The sequence below is a fragment of the Scomber scombrus genome, chromosome 3 (assembly GCF_963691925.1).
Source record: "Scomber scombrus chromosome 3, fScoSco1.1, whole genome shotgun sequence".
In the NCBI taxonomy this organism is placed as follows: domain Eukaryota; kingdom Metazoa; phylum Chordata; class Actinopteri; order Scombriformes; family Scombridae; genus Scomber; species Scomber scombrus.
Genome location: NC_084972.1, coordinates 27,503,065 through 27,517,549, shown reverse-complemented (window position 1 = coordinate 27,517,549; position 14,485 = coordinate 27,503,065). Strand labels below are relative to the sequence as shown.

Sequence of the window (14,485 nt, the reverse complement as noted above, 5' to 3'; positions counted from 1 at the left end):
GACTTTAGGGATGAGGGTGCCAGTCACAGCATAATTGATGCTGTTCTGGGTACAGGGTAAGTCCCATCTGCCACTGTCTGCTATTTGGGAGACAAAAAAAAAAAAAGGCTTTGCCTTTTGTCCTGTCTCAACCCAGCCTTCAAACTGTGCTGGCAAAATCCTCTCTTCTGTCCCCCTTGTCCTCATTATAAGCGCAAAGCTGTAAGTCCAAGCCTGGTTTACCCACAGAGAGTGGAAGCCTGGGGAGAGACTGAGGAAAGCCACATACAGCCTTGACATATTGTATTTCCTATCATTTGGGAAAAGAGAACAAAATAATACACAATTGTGCCTAAGCTCCCAAATCATTCTCTTTAGATGGTGAATGATTTTATTGTGTCTATCTTTCCTCCTATTTAACAATGAGCCTTATGAACCTGTAAGATGTTTTTATTTGGACAGCTCTGAATAGTGTTGTATATTACTGAGAGTGTATGTGGGTGGTGCATATCTCATAGGAAGACCATAATATTTTGTCTACTTGAGAGTGTGCCACTCACTAGACAGCTGTCATTGCTCAGTAATGCATCAATGAAACCATATGTTTCCAAAGACAAGAACAGACAAATGCATTTCTTCCACCCTTAAACACACAGAGAAATCCAAGTACACGGGCATGTAGTTTATGTGCTCACTGAATTTTCAACAACATCGGTATGATTAATGGGCTTCGGAACTGGGGAACTTGTTCAATGTGACACAAGCTTTTGTCTCTGTGTGTCATCCCCTTCCTCTTCCTGACAGCCACCAGAGTCTCCCTCTCTTCGCAACCAGCCACTGCTAGCTGGTTCGCTGGGGCGGGAGGATGCGATATGAGCTGACAGCACGGTAATAACCCATGCAAATTAACAGGGTGGGGTGTAAATGCAAATGTTAAAAGCACAATGGAAAAGTGATTAAAAAGCATTTCAGTGTCTTTTATCTCATGGTGCTGCTCGTGCTGGGGAATAAAGGCTTTCAAAGAGAGCAGACTTAGGTATTGGGGACTTATGCCAGCGCTCATTTCAACATGTCTTTTTTTTCTCTCTCAAGAGGACTTTACTTTGATTGTTTTTCAGGCTGCTTTCTATCTCCCCACTGCTGCAATCACAGCCCATCCAACTGTGTGACTTCTCAAAATACAGGATATAAGCACTTTGGCAGTGTTTTATGTTTCACTCAGCTTAACTCACTCTGGATTGCATGTATTTTTCTCAACATCATAAGAAATAAGTCTTGTTTCACATGTATGTGTATTGAAGTTCATGTCTTTATGGAAGCAGGGATTTACAGATACTTTACCTCTTTACCTCTCTGCTAGGAACAGTCTTTGACACAGCAGTGGGGCATTTTCTGTGTGCTTTGCCAAGAGCTGGCAGTGTAAAATTTCCTTTTGATTTTTGAATGCTAGAGTCACATCCTCAAACCTACATGTAAAGTTGAGATCATAGGACTGGCTCAGGAATGAACCAATTACCTTCCTTTTAAGACTCCACTGGGATGGATATTAGGCGAAAGAGTCAATTAAACTGACATTTTGAATTTCCAGTTGCTTAATTTGCAGTAATGTGGTATGGGTATTTCTGTTTCCACTCTTCATGCTCAACCTTTTGTGTTTGGGACAAATTACAGATCACATTTAGGAGAAGCTGAATATGTAGCCTTCCTTTTGAAGAATGTCCTTATGCAAGCTGTGTCCAATACCATTATGTAAACACTTGATGGAACACACAAATAAATGTACAGTAAATGGATTTGTTTTGATGACATTGGTGGAATAATAAGAAAAAGTTGCATAATGTATAAAACACAAAACATAGACTGACAACAGGGCCTCAAAGGTTGGTGTCAAGATAGACATGGTGAAACAAGATGAAGTGGCTGGCAAGTATAGTTTGAATGAACTGGAGTGTACAGGTTCAAGCACCTTTGACACTTAGTGTTAGCATCTGCTCTGCGCAAGGGTCTCTGAGCAAGTAATTGTACCATTGGCAGCTCCAGGGATGCTTCTGTGGAGGAGGCCCTGAACTTTGACTCCTTTGTGGAGGAACGTTCAAGAAAAGAATCTCAATAGGGTCAATAAAAACATGCTTCTCCCTGCCACTGTAAAGGCAGAAGACAGTATCTTGCAAAATGAGCAACATCACCTTAACACATGGTGTATGGCAGCCTCTCCCCTTCCTCCATCTGTATTCTGTCTCTGGCTTTTGTTACAGATCTGCGTATCAGAGACACAGTATGATATTGTCATTTTGGTACTAAGAGGAGGGAAATATTGTTTAGATGTTCTTTGGGGTCCACTTGTGTCTCTTTCTGTCTGTGCTATTATTTCCAATTTCAACTCTAAAGAACCTCTTATATTCAGACACCAAATTGTTTTACATATTGATGATACTCTGTCACCTTTAGGGCGACTTTCAATGCAGTTTGAAATATACAACTGCACATCTTGAAAAACACAGGGATAAGACAGAGAATGGCTTTTGCTGTATTCGCTGTACTTGCTTCAGAGGAATCAAGATCTAATTGGGCCTTTTTAATTGTAAAACTAAATCCACTAAATCCAAATAAATTACCATCCTTACAAATGCGGATGGAAATTAGTGTTTTACAGCTTTATTAAAAGGAAATCTCTGCAGTAGAGCATTCACAACCAATGTTCTTTTGTGACTGAATGGCATGCATCCACACAGGATAGTTGGTGACTGAAGCACAAGTCGTGCATAAAAGCTAATATGCAGTAAACAAAGAAAAAAAGCAGGCAATCGTGAGTTGTCTGAAATTGAAAACCTAGGCTAAATGATTCCACTAATGTTCCTTTTGTGATTGCAATGTAAATTGACTTCTAGTTTAATTTTGCAAGAAAGATTAGTCGCTGCTTTGGTATGCCGGCTTTCACCTGTAGACGTTTAATGCTATTTGAAAGTAAACAATGTCATTTGTAAGATTGATGCAGTACTTTGAAACTTACCAAATGTTGTGTTGTCCTATCAATTGTCCTTTCTCTTTAATCCTGTTCTGATACATGGTGGCTGCAACCTCTCCCAGCATGCACTGGGTGGGACACAGGGTACACCTTGCACAGGTCACTAGTCTATCACTATCATTTAGCCTGGTGAAACCATTCAAAATTCATACTGATTACTTTGGGACCCTTGAGCTGAAGTACAGCTTCATCAAACACTTATCACTGAATTACTGTCAGTGAAAGTAAGCCAAGGATGACCTTGATGCCTTTCCTTTGCGAAGACCCCCGCACACCCACCCCCCACAACACACACACAAACACAAACCCACACACAGACACACACACATCTTCCTCCACTATAAATAAGACCTCAGAGATGTGACGTTAGGATTGTTTCTTGTGAGTCCAACTGTCTCCAGAGCTCTAAATCCCTTAATTATGAGGCCAGGGAAAGCAGTCTCTTGGGAACATTAAACGTGCTCCTGTTCTGCACATTCACCAATCCCATTTGCAGGTTTTTTTTTCCTTTTTCTTTTTTGGAAAGATAGCAGAGTAATGGTGCTTGAGGACATAGAACAAGAGGGAGGTGGTGAGATGGAGGGAGAGATCATTATTGATGCAACTAGCACAGCAGTACTAGGGACAAAAGAAAATAAATTGTGCTTTTAATTCAGTAGTGTGTATGTGTGCTCTGAACTTTGGAACAAGAAGGAAGGGCTCATGGGACCACAGGCCTCACATTTTTACATGTTTGCCGTGTATTGTTTTATGGTTTTAGGAACTGTATTCATAATAGAACACAGCTAGAAGTATATGTACAGTGTACAGCTAGCAGCTAATCATGTTAATGTCAGGTGAAACCTTAATTGCCAGGCTTCAGGATGTTTTCACTTGACAAGGCCTTACTACAACATGTTATGGAGGAGTTCCAGTGGGAAGTGGGTGGAATTGACTCACATATAGAGGATGATATAAATCTTTAAGAAATGTGAAAATATGAAAATCATCAAAATTGAACCAAATCTGTGACCTAAACTCAAACCAAAAATATGCACTGCCAAAGATTTCAATCAATTCTGAGGAAAAATGAAAAACCTGTGTGACAATCAGAATGCCAGGCACAAGGAGTAGAAATACTTTTGGCAGTACACCATGTAGCTGTGCAGTTTTCATTATGTAAAGGAAAAGGAGAGATAGTGTGGAGAGGATTTGGAATTTTTATATCTGCACTTGAACCTTTTGAGTCTTTAAAGAAACCTCCAGAAGATTGTCAACGATATTGACATTTCTTACGGGGTTTTTTTTCAAAAGTTTCTTTGTGTTTGATATGTTTTCCCAAGACTTATACATATTGTTTAGCAAACTTGGTTGTGGTGTTCTTTTTTTATTTCAATAATTTCAAGTTTTTGTTCTCCCTGTTTTGTATGAGCACTGTATCAGCATCAACATAGTAGACAGTAACCTTGTCAAAAAAAGACATTTAATTATTTATCTGTTGCCTTAAAATGATTGGTATGCAGGCCTCAGTGAAGGATTGAACTGAGAGGCAGCCACCCCCATTAAAAAAACCCCAACAGACAGCTTAAAACAAAGAACTGCAGCACAAAAAACAAGGGGGAAAAATTAGCTCAACCTTTAACAAGTGGGCGAAAAGAGAGCTGCAATTAAATGAGGTATGAAAGGCTTAGACATCACAGACAACCACCTTAATCCTACACAGGATTGTTGTGTTTGCAAATAGTGTGCTGTGCACAGTAGTTTTGGTTTCATCATGTCAAATGTTTCACCAAGGCTTACTGTTGTCTTTGGCTTTGACTACCATTAGGTGCCCCCCACCTATAGGGCAGTAAACAATTGAGCATCATAATCAATGTGCAGCTCTCCTGAACTAACTTGATCGTAGTGCAAAAATATTTATCTCAGCAGTTGCAAGGTTGTGTTAGGGATTTTATCCTAACTAAATAAAGCATTTTGTTAAGACTGCTTTGCACAAGTACTTGTTAGGGGATTATAAATACTTATCAGTCAAGGGGAAACGTGCAATTTGACAGTTATTATTTTAAATCTAATAAGATTGGATTCATGAGATTAGCTTTCTCTAAATTAAATGTGTGTGGTTTGGTTTGTTAAAACGGTATGCAGATTGCTGCAAAACTCCTGGTATCTTTGTGTTTAGAGCTGCAAATATTGTGAAAATGAATCATATTTTTTAACTGCGTAGTGTAGCAGCACTTGAAGCACTTTGCAGACAAAAACATTAACTATGGTGTTTATATTTACTGGAAATAGCAAGCTTTACAAAGTAGAGTGTAGTACTGTTTTATGGAAAAGAACAATCAATATCATGAATCTATAAAGCTGGATTATATGCTCTGCATAGTGGTACAACTTCACCATACCGGAGGCACTTCAGGACTTGACACATGCTTTCTGTGTCGAGTACTTGGGCATGATTGGTCAGGAACAGACACCCCTGACAGCTTATCATATGCCAGGTTGAAACAGGCTTGTCAGTAAGCTAATTGAGTGTTCTAAGGTTAATTTACAACCATATGAATCCCATCAATAAGCAATTAAGAGGTGTGGAAACACAGAGGCACCCAGGCCAGCAGCTAAATCCCCACCAACCCCCACCTGCTTTTAATCAATTAATTGCTGTGGCATGTCTGTTTAAAACCACTTGATAGATTTACACATAAAAGTGACACATGAAAATGGCACTGCTCCCCGCATGACCTTTCTTGTTACCTTATCTGCCTTAAAATGTGCCTTCTGGACTCAGAAATTGTAACTTCTGAAGAAATTCTTCTCTCACCTCACACAGTCCTTGACAGATTTCACAAATGCTTCTCATTCTGATTAGAGCTCGGGCCATTTGAAGTGTTCTTAAAACATTCCGCTGTCGAATAGGAAGGGAAATAATGTGGTAGACGACTATTCAATGTGTACGCATGGTGGTGCATGAAAAGACTAATAAAGGGAAGACATGAAGATATACAGAATACATGAAACACTCTGCATCTTAAAGCCTCTTCAGTTAATGTTGTGAAAAGTGCATGATACTCAGCAGTGCTCATCAAAATTCAACTGGTCCTTGTGCAGCTGGCCATCATCTGCTGGAGTGTAGTCGGTTAAAATTTGCTTGTTGATATTTCTCTGAATCAGCCACAATATTGCCCATAAAATATTCACATTCCTAGTTAAACCACCATACAAGGACTACAGTGCTGCATGTTGAACAGCTGATTTTTCTGGTGGATGTGGGAGATTTCCATTCATTACCTCCTTCTCTTCCCCGAGCTCCTCTATAATGCTGTGAATTCTCGCTCACATGTTTTCCCCTCACACTACCATGACATACTTGCTAAGATCCCTGGAGAGATTCAGACAGAGGGTTAGTGATATGATATGTATGAGATTTTCTACCTTATCAGCCTCATCCGACTCACATGAGCCCAGGGGAGTTTTGAACATATTGTCCCAACCATTCGGTTAGCATTTTAAGAGGAGATTCTCCCAGCAGGTCCTTGCTTTCTTTTGAAAATAGATAGATTAAAAAAAAAAAAAAAAAGGGGGGGGGGGGGGGGTCTGTAAATTTGTTTTAGTTTTATTTTAAAAAGTCTGTGCACAAAGACATTGTTCTTTCTCTGTTCCCACTCTCTTGCACTTACTATGCTGTCAGTATTGGCAGTGATGTCTCCACCTACGTGTGTAACCCAAATATGATCTTTTCTCACAAAATAACTCTTGGATTGCACTGAGTGAGTGAAAGCAAATATTTTCTAACAGTTTAAGAATATGTGAGGTTGCATTTTGTGTCTATCAAACTTGTTGGAATATTTCTTCACAAAGCTTTCTTCTTGTCCTCCACAGCACCTCCAAACAACATATCAGTGGTGGCAGAGAACACTCCAGCCCCATTTAGTCGATACCAAGCCCAGAATTTCACTCTTGTCTGCACGGCAAAGGGAGGGAAGCCAGCCCCATCGGTGAGTTGCTGTTGAAGATACGCCATGCTGCTTGTCCACTGGGGACCTGCCTTTACAGCACACATATCCCTGTTGTTTACAGAAGAAAAGACACTGTGTTGCATGTTCTCGACAGGTTTCTTTTAGATATCAGCATACAAACCAGAAGGAGTTATAAATGTTTTTTAACATTTCTGTAAAAAGGCTCTTCAAATAGGATTTCAAAAGGTGTATGACAACAGCACAATCCTTGATCTCAGTGCCTCCTGCAGACATCCATTTAGCAATACTTGCTGGTGGATCCAGAGAATTTACATCAAGCCCCACACAGACTGTGCCAGGCATGAATACACAGATAGTGTATTCCTGCAGTCATTTAACGTAGCTGCCACAAAGTACCGCTGTTACCTTCATTACAGATTGACCTGTGATTGATTACTCGCACTAATTCAGTCATGCAGTGCAGTCATTAAAAAAGTAGATCAGTTTTAGGAAACAGACACATTAATGTTATTAATGGTCACACTCAGGGCAATTAATCTAATTGCAGTGACAAGATAGTAATGATTGCACAGGGAATGATAACTGTACACCCTAATACATGCATCCAGAAACAGAGCTACAGATAGGTGACAAATTAAAGGAAAAAAAAACACAACATGAAGTGTCTTAATATGGAGTCAGGCTACCACGAGCCTCCAGAACAGCTTCGGTGCTCTTCAGTGAAGTCTATTTGAGGGATGAACATGATTTATCCACAAAATATTCCCTCATTCATATATACAAACTTTATTTAATCAGATAATCTCATTGAGATCAAGATCTCTTTTGCAAGAGAGGCCTGAGCACAGCAGACTGAAGGGAAAACAAACATAGCCAGACATAACAAAAGGACAAATAACATCAGATACAATCACAGACATCACTAAATAGATTTTAAGATGAAAGTTTATATTAAATCATTTGGTTTTAAGGGGATGATGGTGGAAAGTGTTGTCTTACACAATGGTCCAAAATCTTCAATAGGTGTTCAACTGGGTTTAGATTTAGTGACTGTAAAGACCCTTGCATTTTATGCACATAATTTTCTTACTCACCAAACCATTCAGTGAGCCCTGACACACAGAAGCATCCGCATTTGATATATTTCTCCACTCTTTTGTTCAGATTTTTCCTTTAATATGCTCCCTGTCAGTGTGTATATGCATGCAATCAAGCACACACACACTTTTCACACATACTTTTCCTTCAACTTTTTGAAATGACAGACAAGGTCTTGCAAGCATTTGCTGCTGTGTTTGGTGGCATACGGCTTACTGACGCTGTCTGAGAGCGGTCGCTCGCTGTTTGTTCCCACTAGGTCATTAATCATCGTCCATGGGTGTATGGTAATGTACTCCAGACCCTGAGCACACCTATCTCCTGCAATTATGAGCCCAGTGAGAGGTGAATACAAGGTGAATCTGATTTCCGTCTCTCAGGTACTTCCTGGTTGATGGTGTGATGAGTGAGGTTCTCCCCTGTTGTTATTTCACAGGGAGTCTTAAGCCATTAAAACTCAGCACCGCTGGATCCTTTTCCCAATGCTTAATGGAGGAGAAGTGATCTGAAAGGTTTCAGCTGATCAGTAAGCCCAGGCCATATCTTTGTCATTGGCCAAGTCACACTGCGGATAATTGGCATTGTCAATGAATCAACAAGCAAATTATTCAAGTTGATGACTTGAGATAAAAACAAAAACTGAAAGACTATTTAGTGACATTCATCATTGTGTTTGCTGAACAGAAAAAAATTGAGACACACTAAAAGGTTTTCATGGTCACTATAAAATGCACAAACAGTTTAAGGTTATTTCATTCCAGTAGCTATATCGCTCAAAAATGTTGTGTCAAGTAGTGATGCCATTTATAAAAGCAATCTGTTCCATATATTCTAGCATTTTCTGATTCATAGAATAGACTTATTCTATGAATTTACCTTCAAAAAGTCAAGGTAAAACACAAATGACACAAAAGTTTGAACTTCAAACAAACATAAAGAATTGGTTTGGTCAGGTATCATAAAAGGAAGATTATTTGCTGCATAAAGCACAGGAAAGTACAGTAGATTTAGTGGTATACTGAAGATTGCCTTGGTGAAAAAAAATGGGACAATGAAAAATTAGCAAACTAAGAATGTCTGGGTAATGATGCAGGATGTGGCATAGCGACTCAGTGGAAGAGACACAACAAGTGTTACAAATGTAATCATATTCATAAGCTTCTCAGCATAAGACAAGTGACTATTTCTTAAGATACAGCAGTATAACAAAGAATGTAAAAAAAATAATGTTGAGTATTGTTACTGTATTGGCCTCTCATTAAAGGCTGTTAAGCACAAATGATTGTTGACACATGCTGCAGAATCAGTAGTGGAAGTAATATAAAAAGAAATGTGAAATTAATTAAAAACATTTAGCTATGTGCATTATCCTTCTATTGGACACATACAAAACTGATATGGTGAACCTTTATTGTGTGTCACTTTTTCAGTTCATAATTGTGATCCAGCAGTGTCCAAATAATACATAATCCTAAAAATAACAAAATATATCTCCTACATCTTCGGATTGACTCATTTTGTTTCCAAAGTGGCTTTTTGAACCAAGTTATTCCACCAGAGAAACAGAAACACTATCAGCAGAATTTAAAGGTCCTGCACACCCACACAGGTTTTCTTACTTATTCTGTTTGAAGCTCTGTGGATCTACAGTACGCTGGAAGTTTGCAAAAGTCACCAAACTCCATATATAGTTTTTTTTTAAATCATGAAGCCATAAGTTTTCCACCCTAGCAGATGAAACAAATCTAACAGGGGAGTCAGATGTTACTCAAGTATGATATGTACACACCCACAAAGTCCTGAGAGGAGGTTTAATCATCCAAAAACACAAGCAAAAAAATAGTGTTTGAGTACAATGAGTGTGAAGGGCCATTAATGTTGCTTGTTCTCTCATATCTTGAAAATATTTGCTAAAAAAAATATCTGTGAGTCATTATGTGAGCCTGAAAACTAGCACAGGAAATGTACCTCTACAGCTTGCAATTTGTGCCTGGATGGACATTAATTATATCCTGAAAGCAAACATGCACACTGTTGGCACAGGAATGATCCAAGACATGAAGTCAAGTCAGCACAATCCAAGGAAGTAAGAAAGATACTCAACTTGGAAAGTTACATTGGCTCTGTGGGGAGTGTATCATGGCCTGCCAACGTGTTGGACTAAATTAAAACCCAGAAAACAAACTGTGACAGGTTTCATGGATATATTTTACCACCACAGCCTCACTAGGCGCCCCAGTGCTGCACTCTTTTCTTTAGTCTCAATTGAGATCTTACACTTCGGTCCTTAATTAGTAGAAGAAAATATTGATTTCTAAATTACATGAAAAAGTTTAGTCATTTGGGAAGTGGAGATTACTTTCATATTTAACTTGATGGAATTGAATTGAATGTATTGTCCACCTTATAGTAGAAATTTGTCTTCAACTTCCTCCAACACATTAAAACATACAAACAATACACACCATATCATGAAGACATTAAAAAAATACACCAACACTACATAGCATAAAAAAACAGGAAAACAGCAGAAATCAGTGTGATAAGTTAAAACCTGTTAAAAGGTTTCTTTAAAAATAAAAATAATGTGATGTTATAAGAGATTGTTTGTCTAAATGGTTACTGTTATCACAGTTAGAGTTGTTGTGAATTTTATTTCATAGTTAAAAGCATCTAAATTATGTCAAATCTTCGAATACCAAATAGCAGTTGTTAGTATCAAAACTAAAATAATATTTCAGCTTCAATAAAGAGTTGCAAAAAGCACAATTACAACATAAAAACACACTGTTGTGGCATTATTCTTGCCTATTATGTCTATGCCTGCATCTACACGGCAGTACAGTTACATGGTCCCCATTCATTTTTAAGAGGCACAAATATCACATTTAAACTGTGACCATTTGTTTCATTTATGTTGTTGTCCACAGTCATGCTACATAACAAAGCCTCATTATTAGGTTTGTAAGTATTTGCTTGAATGTTGCTGCTTTGGCCCAGTTATGTGACTGCAACTTCAAACGGCTCCCTTTGCTTTTTGATGAAACTCATTTGGTTTTTGTCGGTGCTGCTGCCTGGGGGCTTGTTGCGGAATTAGCTGTTGTCAGCTCTATTTTCAATGTCAAAACTTTGCAAGCCTGGTCTCAATTGTGGCTCATAAACTACACAAGAAATTGGCCACAATTATTGAGCCAGCATTTAACTGCTACTAAATATGACCATTGTGTGGTATTTCTCACACTGAATTACATTTGTATCCAACCATGGAAAAGTATAATTAACCTTAGTTTCTTTTTCTTTTTTCCAAAACGAAATTAATTTATTATATTAATGCAGTAAATATTGTTATATAACTGTCTGGTATCCAGTATATACATATATTTAGGATTAAATCGTGTGTGCTTTACATCTTAATTCAACTCAGAATACTGCTATTCACTCCTCAAGGGGTAGCTTGAGGAAAGCAAGTTTGCAAACAAGCACACATATTAAAAAAAATACAAATATGACAATGTTAGAAATATGCATGGATTAATGGTAGTGTCTGGTCTGAAGCTGGCCAACAATATCCAACAATACAAAGGAACCTTGTGTATATATATACAAGGTAAACTGACCATTTATTGTATAGTATCTGTAGCCAGTCTTCATCAAAATGAGGATCACAAGGAAATATCAGATGAACACTGAAACACATTTTTTAAGGTTTAGGCCAGTTTACATTTATTTTACCCACATTTTATGTTTCCTGGCATTAAAAAAAAAAAAAGTTCTATGCTGCTAGAAAACACAGCCAACCATCTTGTCATGGTAAGAACTGCTTAGAATATGGCTGCTGTTAATAGAGAGTGAAGAGAAAATGGGTAGGAAAGACAAGAGCAGCTGATTAAACTGCAGATCAGCCAGAATCCCTTCAAGTAATTAAAACAAAACAAACGGTGAAGCCATGGAGTGTTTGCGCTGCATGTGTTATTTTTATAATCTGATTTCCACATAATTGATTATTTCTGTTTATTTGTACCTGTTGTGCTTTAATTTTCAAAAATAGATACAGATAAACAGATTTTTTAACAAAGGCTAAAAATAATGAGCCAACATCGAAGTGTGTGTGTGTGTGTGTGTGTGTGTGTGTGTGTGTGTGTGTGTGTGTGTGTGTGTGTGTGTGTGTGTGTGTGAGTGAGAGTGAGAGTGAGAGTGAGAGTGAGAGTGAGAGTGAGAGTGAGAGTGAGAGTGAGTGAGAGAGAGAGAGAGAGAGATCCCTAACAACTGCTTTAGACTAACTTCTTCATCTCTATCTGAACTTAAAGAACAGAACTCTTCACGTGTAAGGCAGAAAAACCAAACATACTGTGCAATCATAATTTAGCTCTGTTGTAATGACACTAAAAGCACAAGTGTCGTAGGTCAACATAATCTTAACTTTGTCTCTCTGTATAAAAAGGGGGGGGAAATGCTTTTAACACAACATATTCTTTTATGCTCAACAGGAACATGAGCTTTTTGTTTGTCGTGATAAATTTGCTTTGGTCCTCCTTGAAGAAAAAAATATTCACTGTTGCTATGCAACATCCTTTTGCGTCCTTCTAGCATCCATTATAATTTCTGACACTTCATTTTAGCTTAGTGTAGACACTTGCAAGTGTTGAAGTTCCTCCAACATTGCTCTTGTATGCTGAATGCTTATAATGTTCCTTACGTTGGCGTATTATGATCATTTAATCGGTTCCTCAAAAGTCATATAAGAATTGACTTTATAAAAAAAAATAACACACATGTATTCACAGCCAATAATGTTAAGGGTTTAGTGTTTCTCCACTCAAAAATATGTTTTTCTTCTTGTTCCTGTAGTTGGATATATGAGCTTCACGATTGAATGATGTACAGTATGTGCAGAGTTTGACACTAGAAGACTGTTTCCACATTCATCTCATTTCCCATTATGTGTACTGGGCTGGGCTTATGAGCAGGATTTCTGACATCCTCTTTTAATATTCAATTTATATAAATGTGATGTATAATTATAGTGCACAGACACCAGAGACGGACTTTACAGTGAAGTAAGAGACATCTGGTGTCCAGTAGTTAAGCTTTTCAAATGAAATGTATTTGCATATTCAAAGATTCTGTGATTTCTAATGAGGGAGAGTGAGTGGATGTAATTTTAAGGATAAAACAGTAATTATGCTTCTTTTATGGAAAAACCATATCAGACTCACATTATTGCTCATAGCCTGGTACCAGACCTCTGAATCACTGCACACATATCTGATTTGGTCAGCAATTCAAATAGGTCTAGTGTTGTGCTCATTGACTGCTGTTCACCCCGGCTGTAGAGACAGTCGACAAATCAGAGCCTTGTCACTACATTCATTAAAAATAGTGACACAAAATGATGACAAGCTTAGATGAGATTTAAGCAGCTCTACAAGTTTTTGTTAGTTAACTAACAGAAACAACTCTGACCTATTTTTTCAATTCATGTGAAAAATCTAATAGCAGGCACCACTAAAGGCTCCATGTTGACTAAAAATGATATCAGCATGACGGACATTGCAACTGAATGTTCAGGGCAAACATAACAAATCTGTGGCCACTGACCTATTTTCTTTGCTTTAATTGGTACAAATCGTTGTCCCAGGGACCGTGAGATGAATGGGCTGAAGGCAAGCGATACCTTCATTAATTTTCACCTGGATTCTTGGCTGGACCACAAAAGCAGGTCCAGCCCTATATAAATGCAAACATATGTGACTAACTGACCGAGTGAGTGATGAAGTTACATCACTGGTCGACCTTCGGCGCCACCTGTCGTTTTAAACTAAAAGCTCTCGACTGTTTTATACATGGTCCAGTCATGTATTAGACATCAACTAAGTGTTGTTGCTATGGTTACTTAAAGTTTCATATAAACAATGTTATCATATTGGAAGCTTTGGTATAATGGACTACAATCTCTAAACATGCTACATATTATCCATCCTCAGCAGATGTCACTAAAATGATAAGGTTTCTTGTGTTTTGTCGCAGTATCCTTGCCACACACATAATATGAGTCAACTTTGGTTGTAGTGGTATAGAAGTCTATGTTCTACACTACACATGAGAAAATTATGTGAGGTTTACCAGCATTATGTCATTACATGACTTCTGTGTCTTGAAGTTCACAAGTTCTTATATTCTCAGTTACTTCCCATCACTTTTTTGAGACACCCAACATGTTAAATTCCCCTAGTGCAGCTTTGAGAGAGCTGACTATAATGGACTGCATGTGTTAAAATTGTCTGGCATTATGTTTCAAGATCTGTCGGCATCTGATGTCACTGAAGCAAGCTGGTGACATATCAATAATAGCTTCCCAGTGCCACTCATTAGAACATCCTCAGAGCACAAGCAAGCACTGATTGAAAAGAGGAAAGATAATGACAGTTAA

At 38.2% G+C, this 14,485-nt stretch overlaps 1 protein-coding gene across 2 annotated transcripts in view; it reads left to right on the top strand.

The window, feature by feature from the left end:
* igsf21a (immunoglobin superfamily, member 21a) overlaps positions 1 to 14,485 on the top strand; it is a 168,545-nt gene that overhangs the window by 130,089 nt on the left and 23,971 nt on the right. For both annotated transcript variants that reach the window (XM_062415440.1, XM_062415441.1), the window contains exon 5: positions 6,860 to 6,975. In XM_062415440.1, the coding sequence (XP_062271424.1) occupies positions 6,860 to 6,975 (116 nt within the window). The remainder of the gene's footprint in view (positions 1 to 6,859; positions 6,976 to 14,485) is intronic.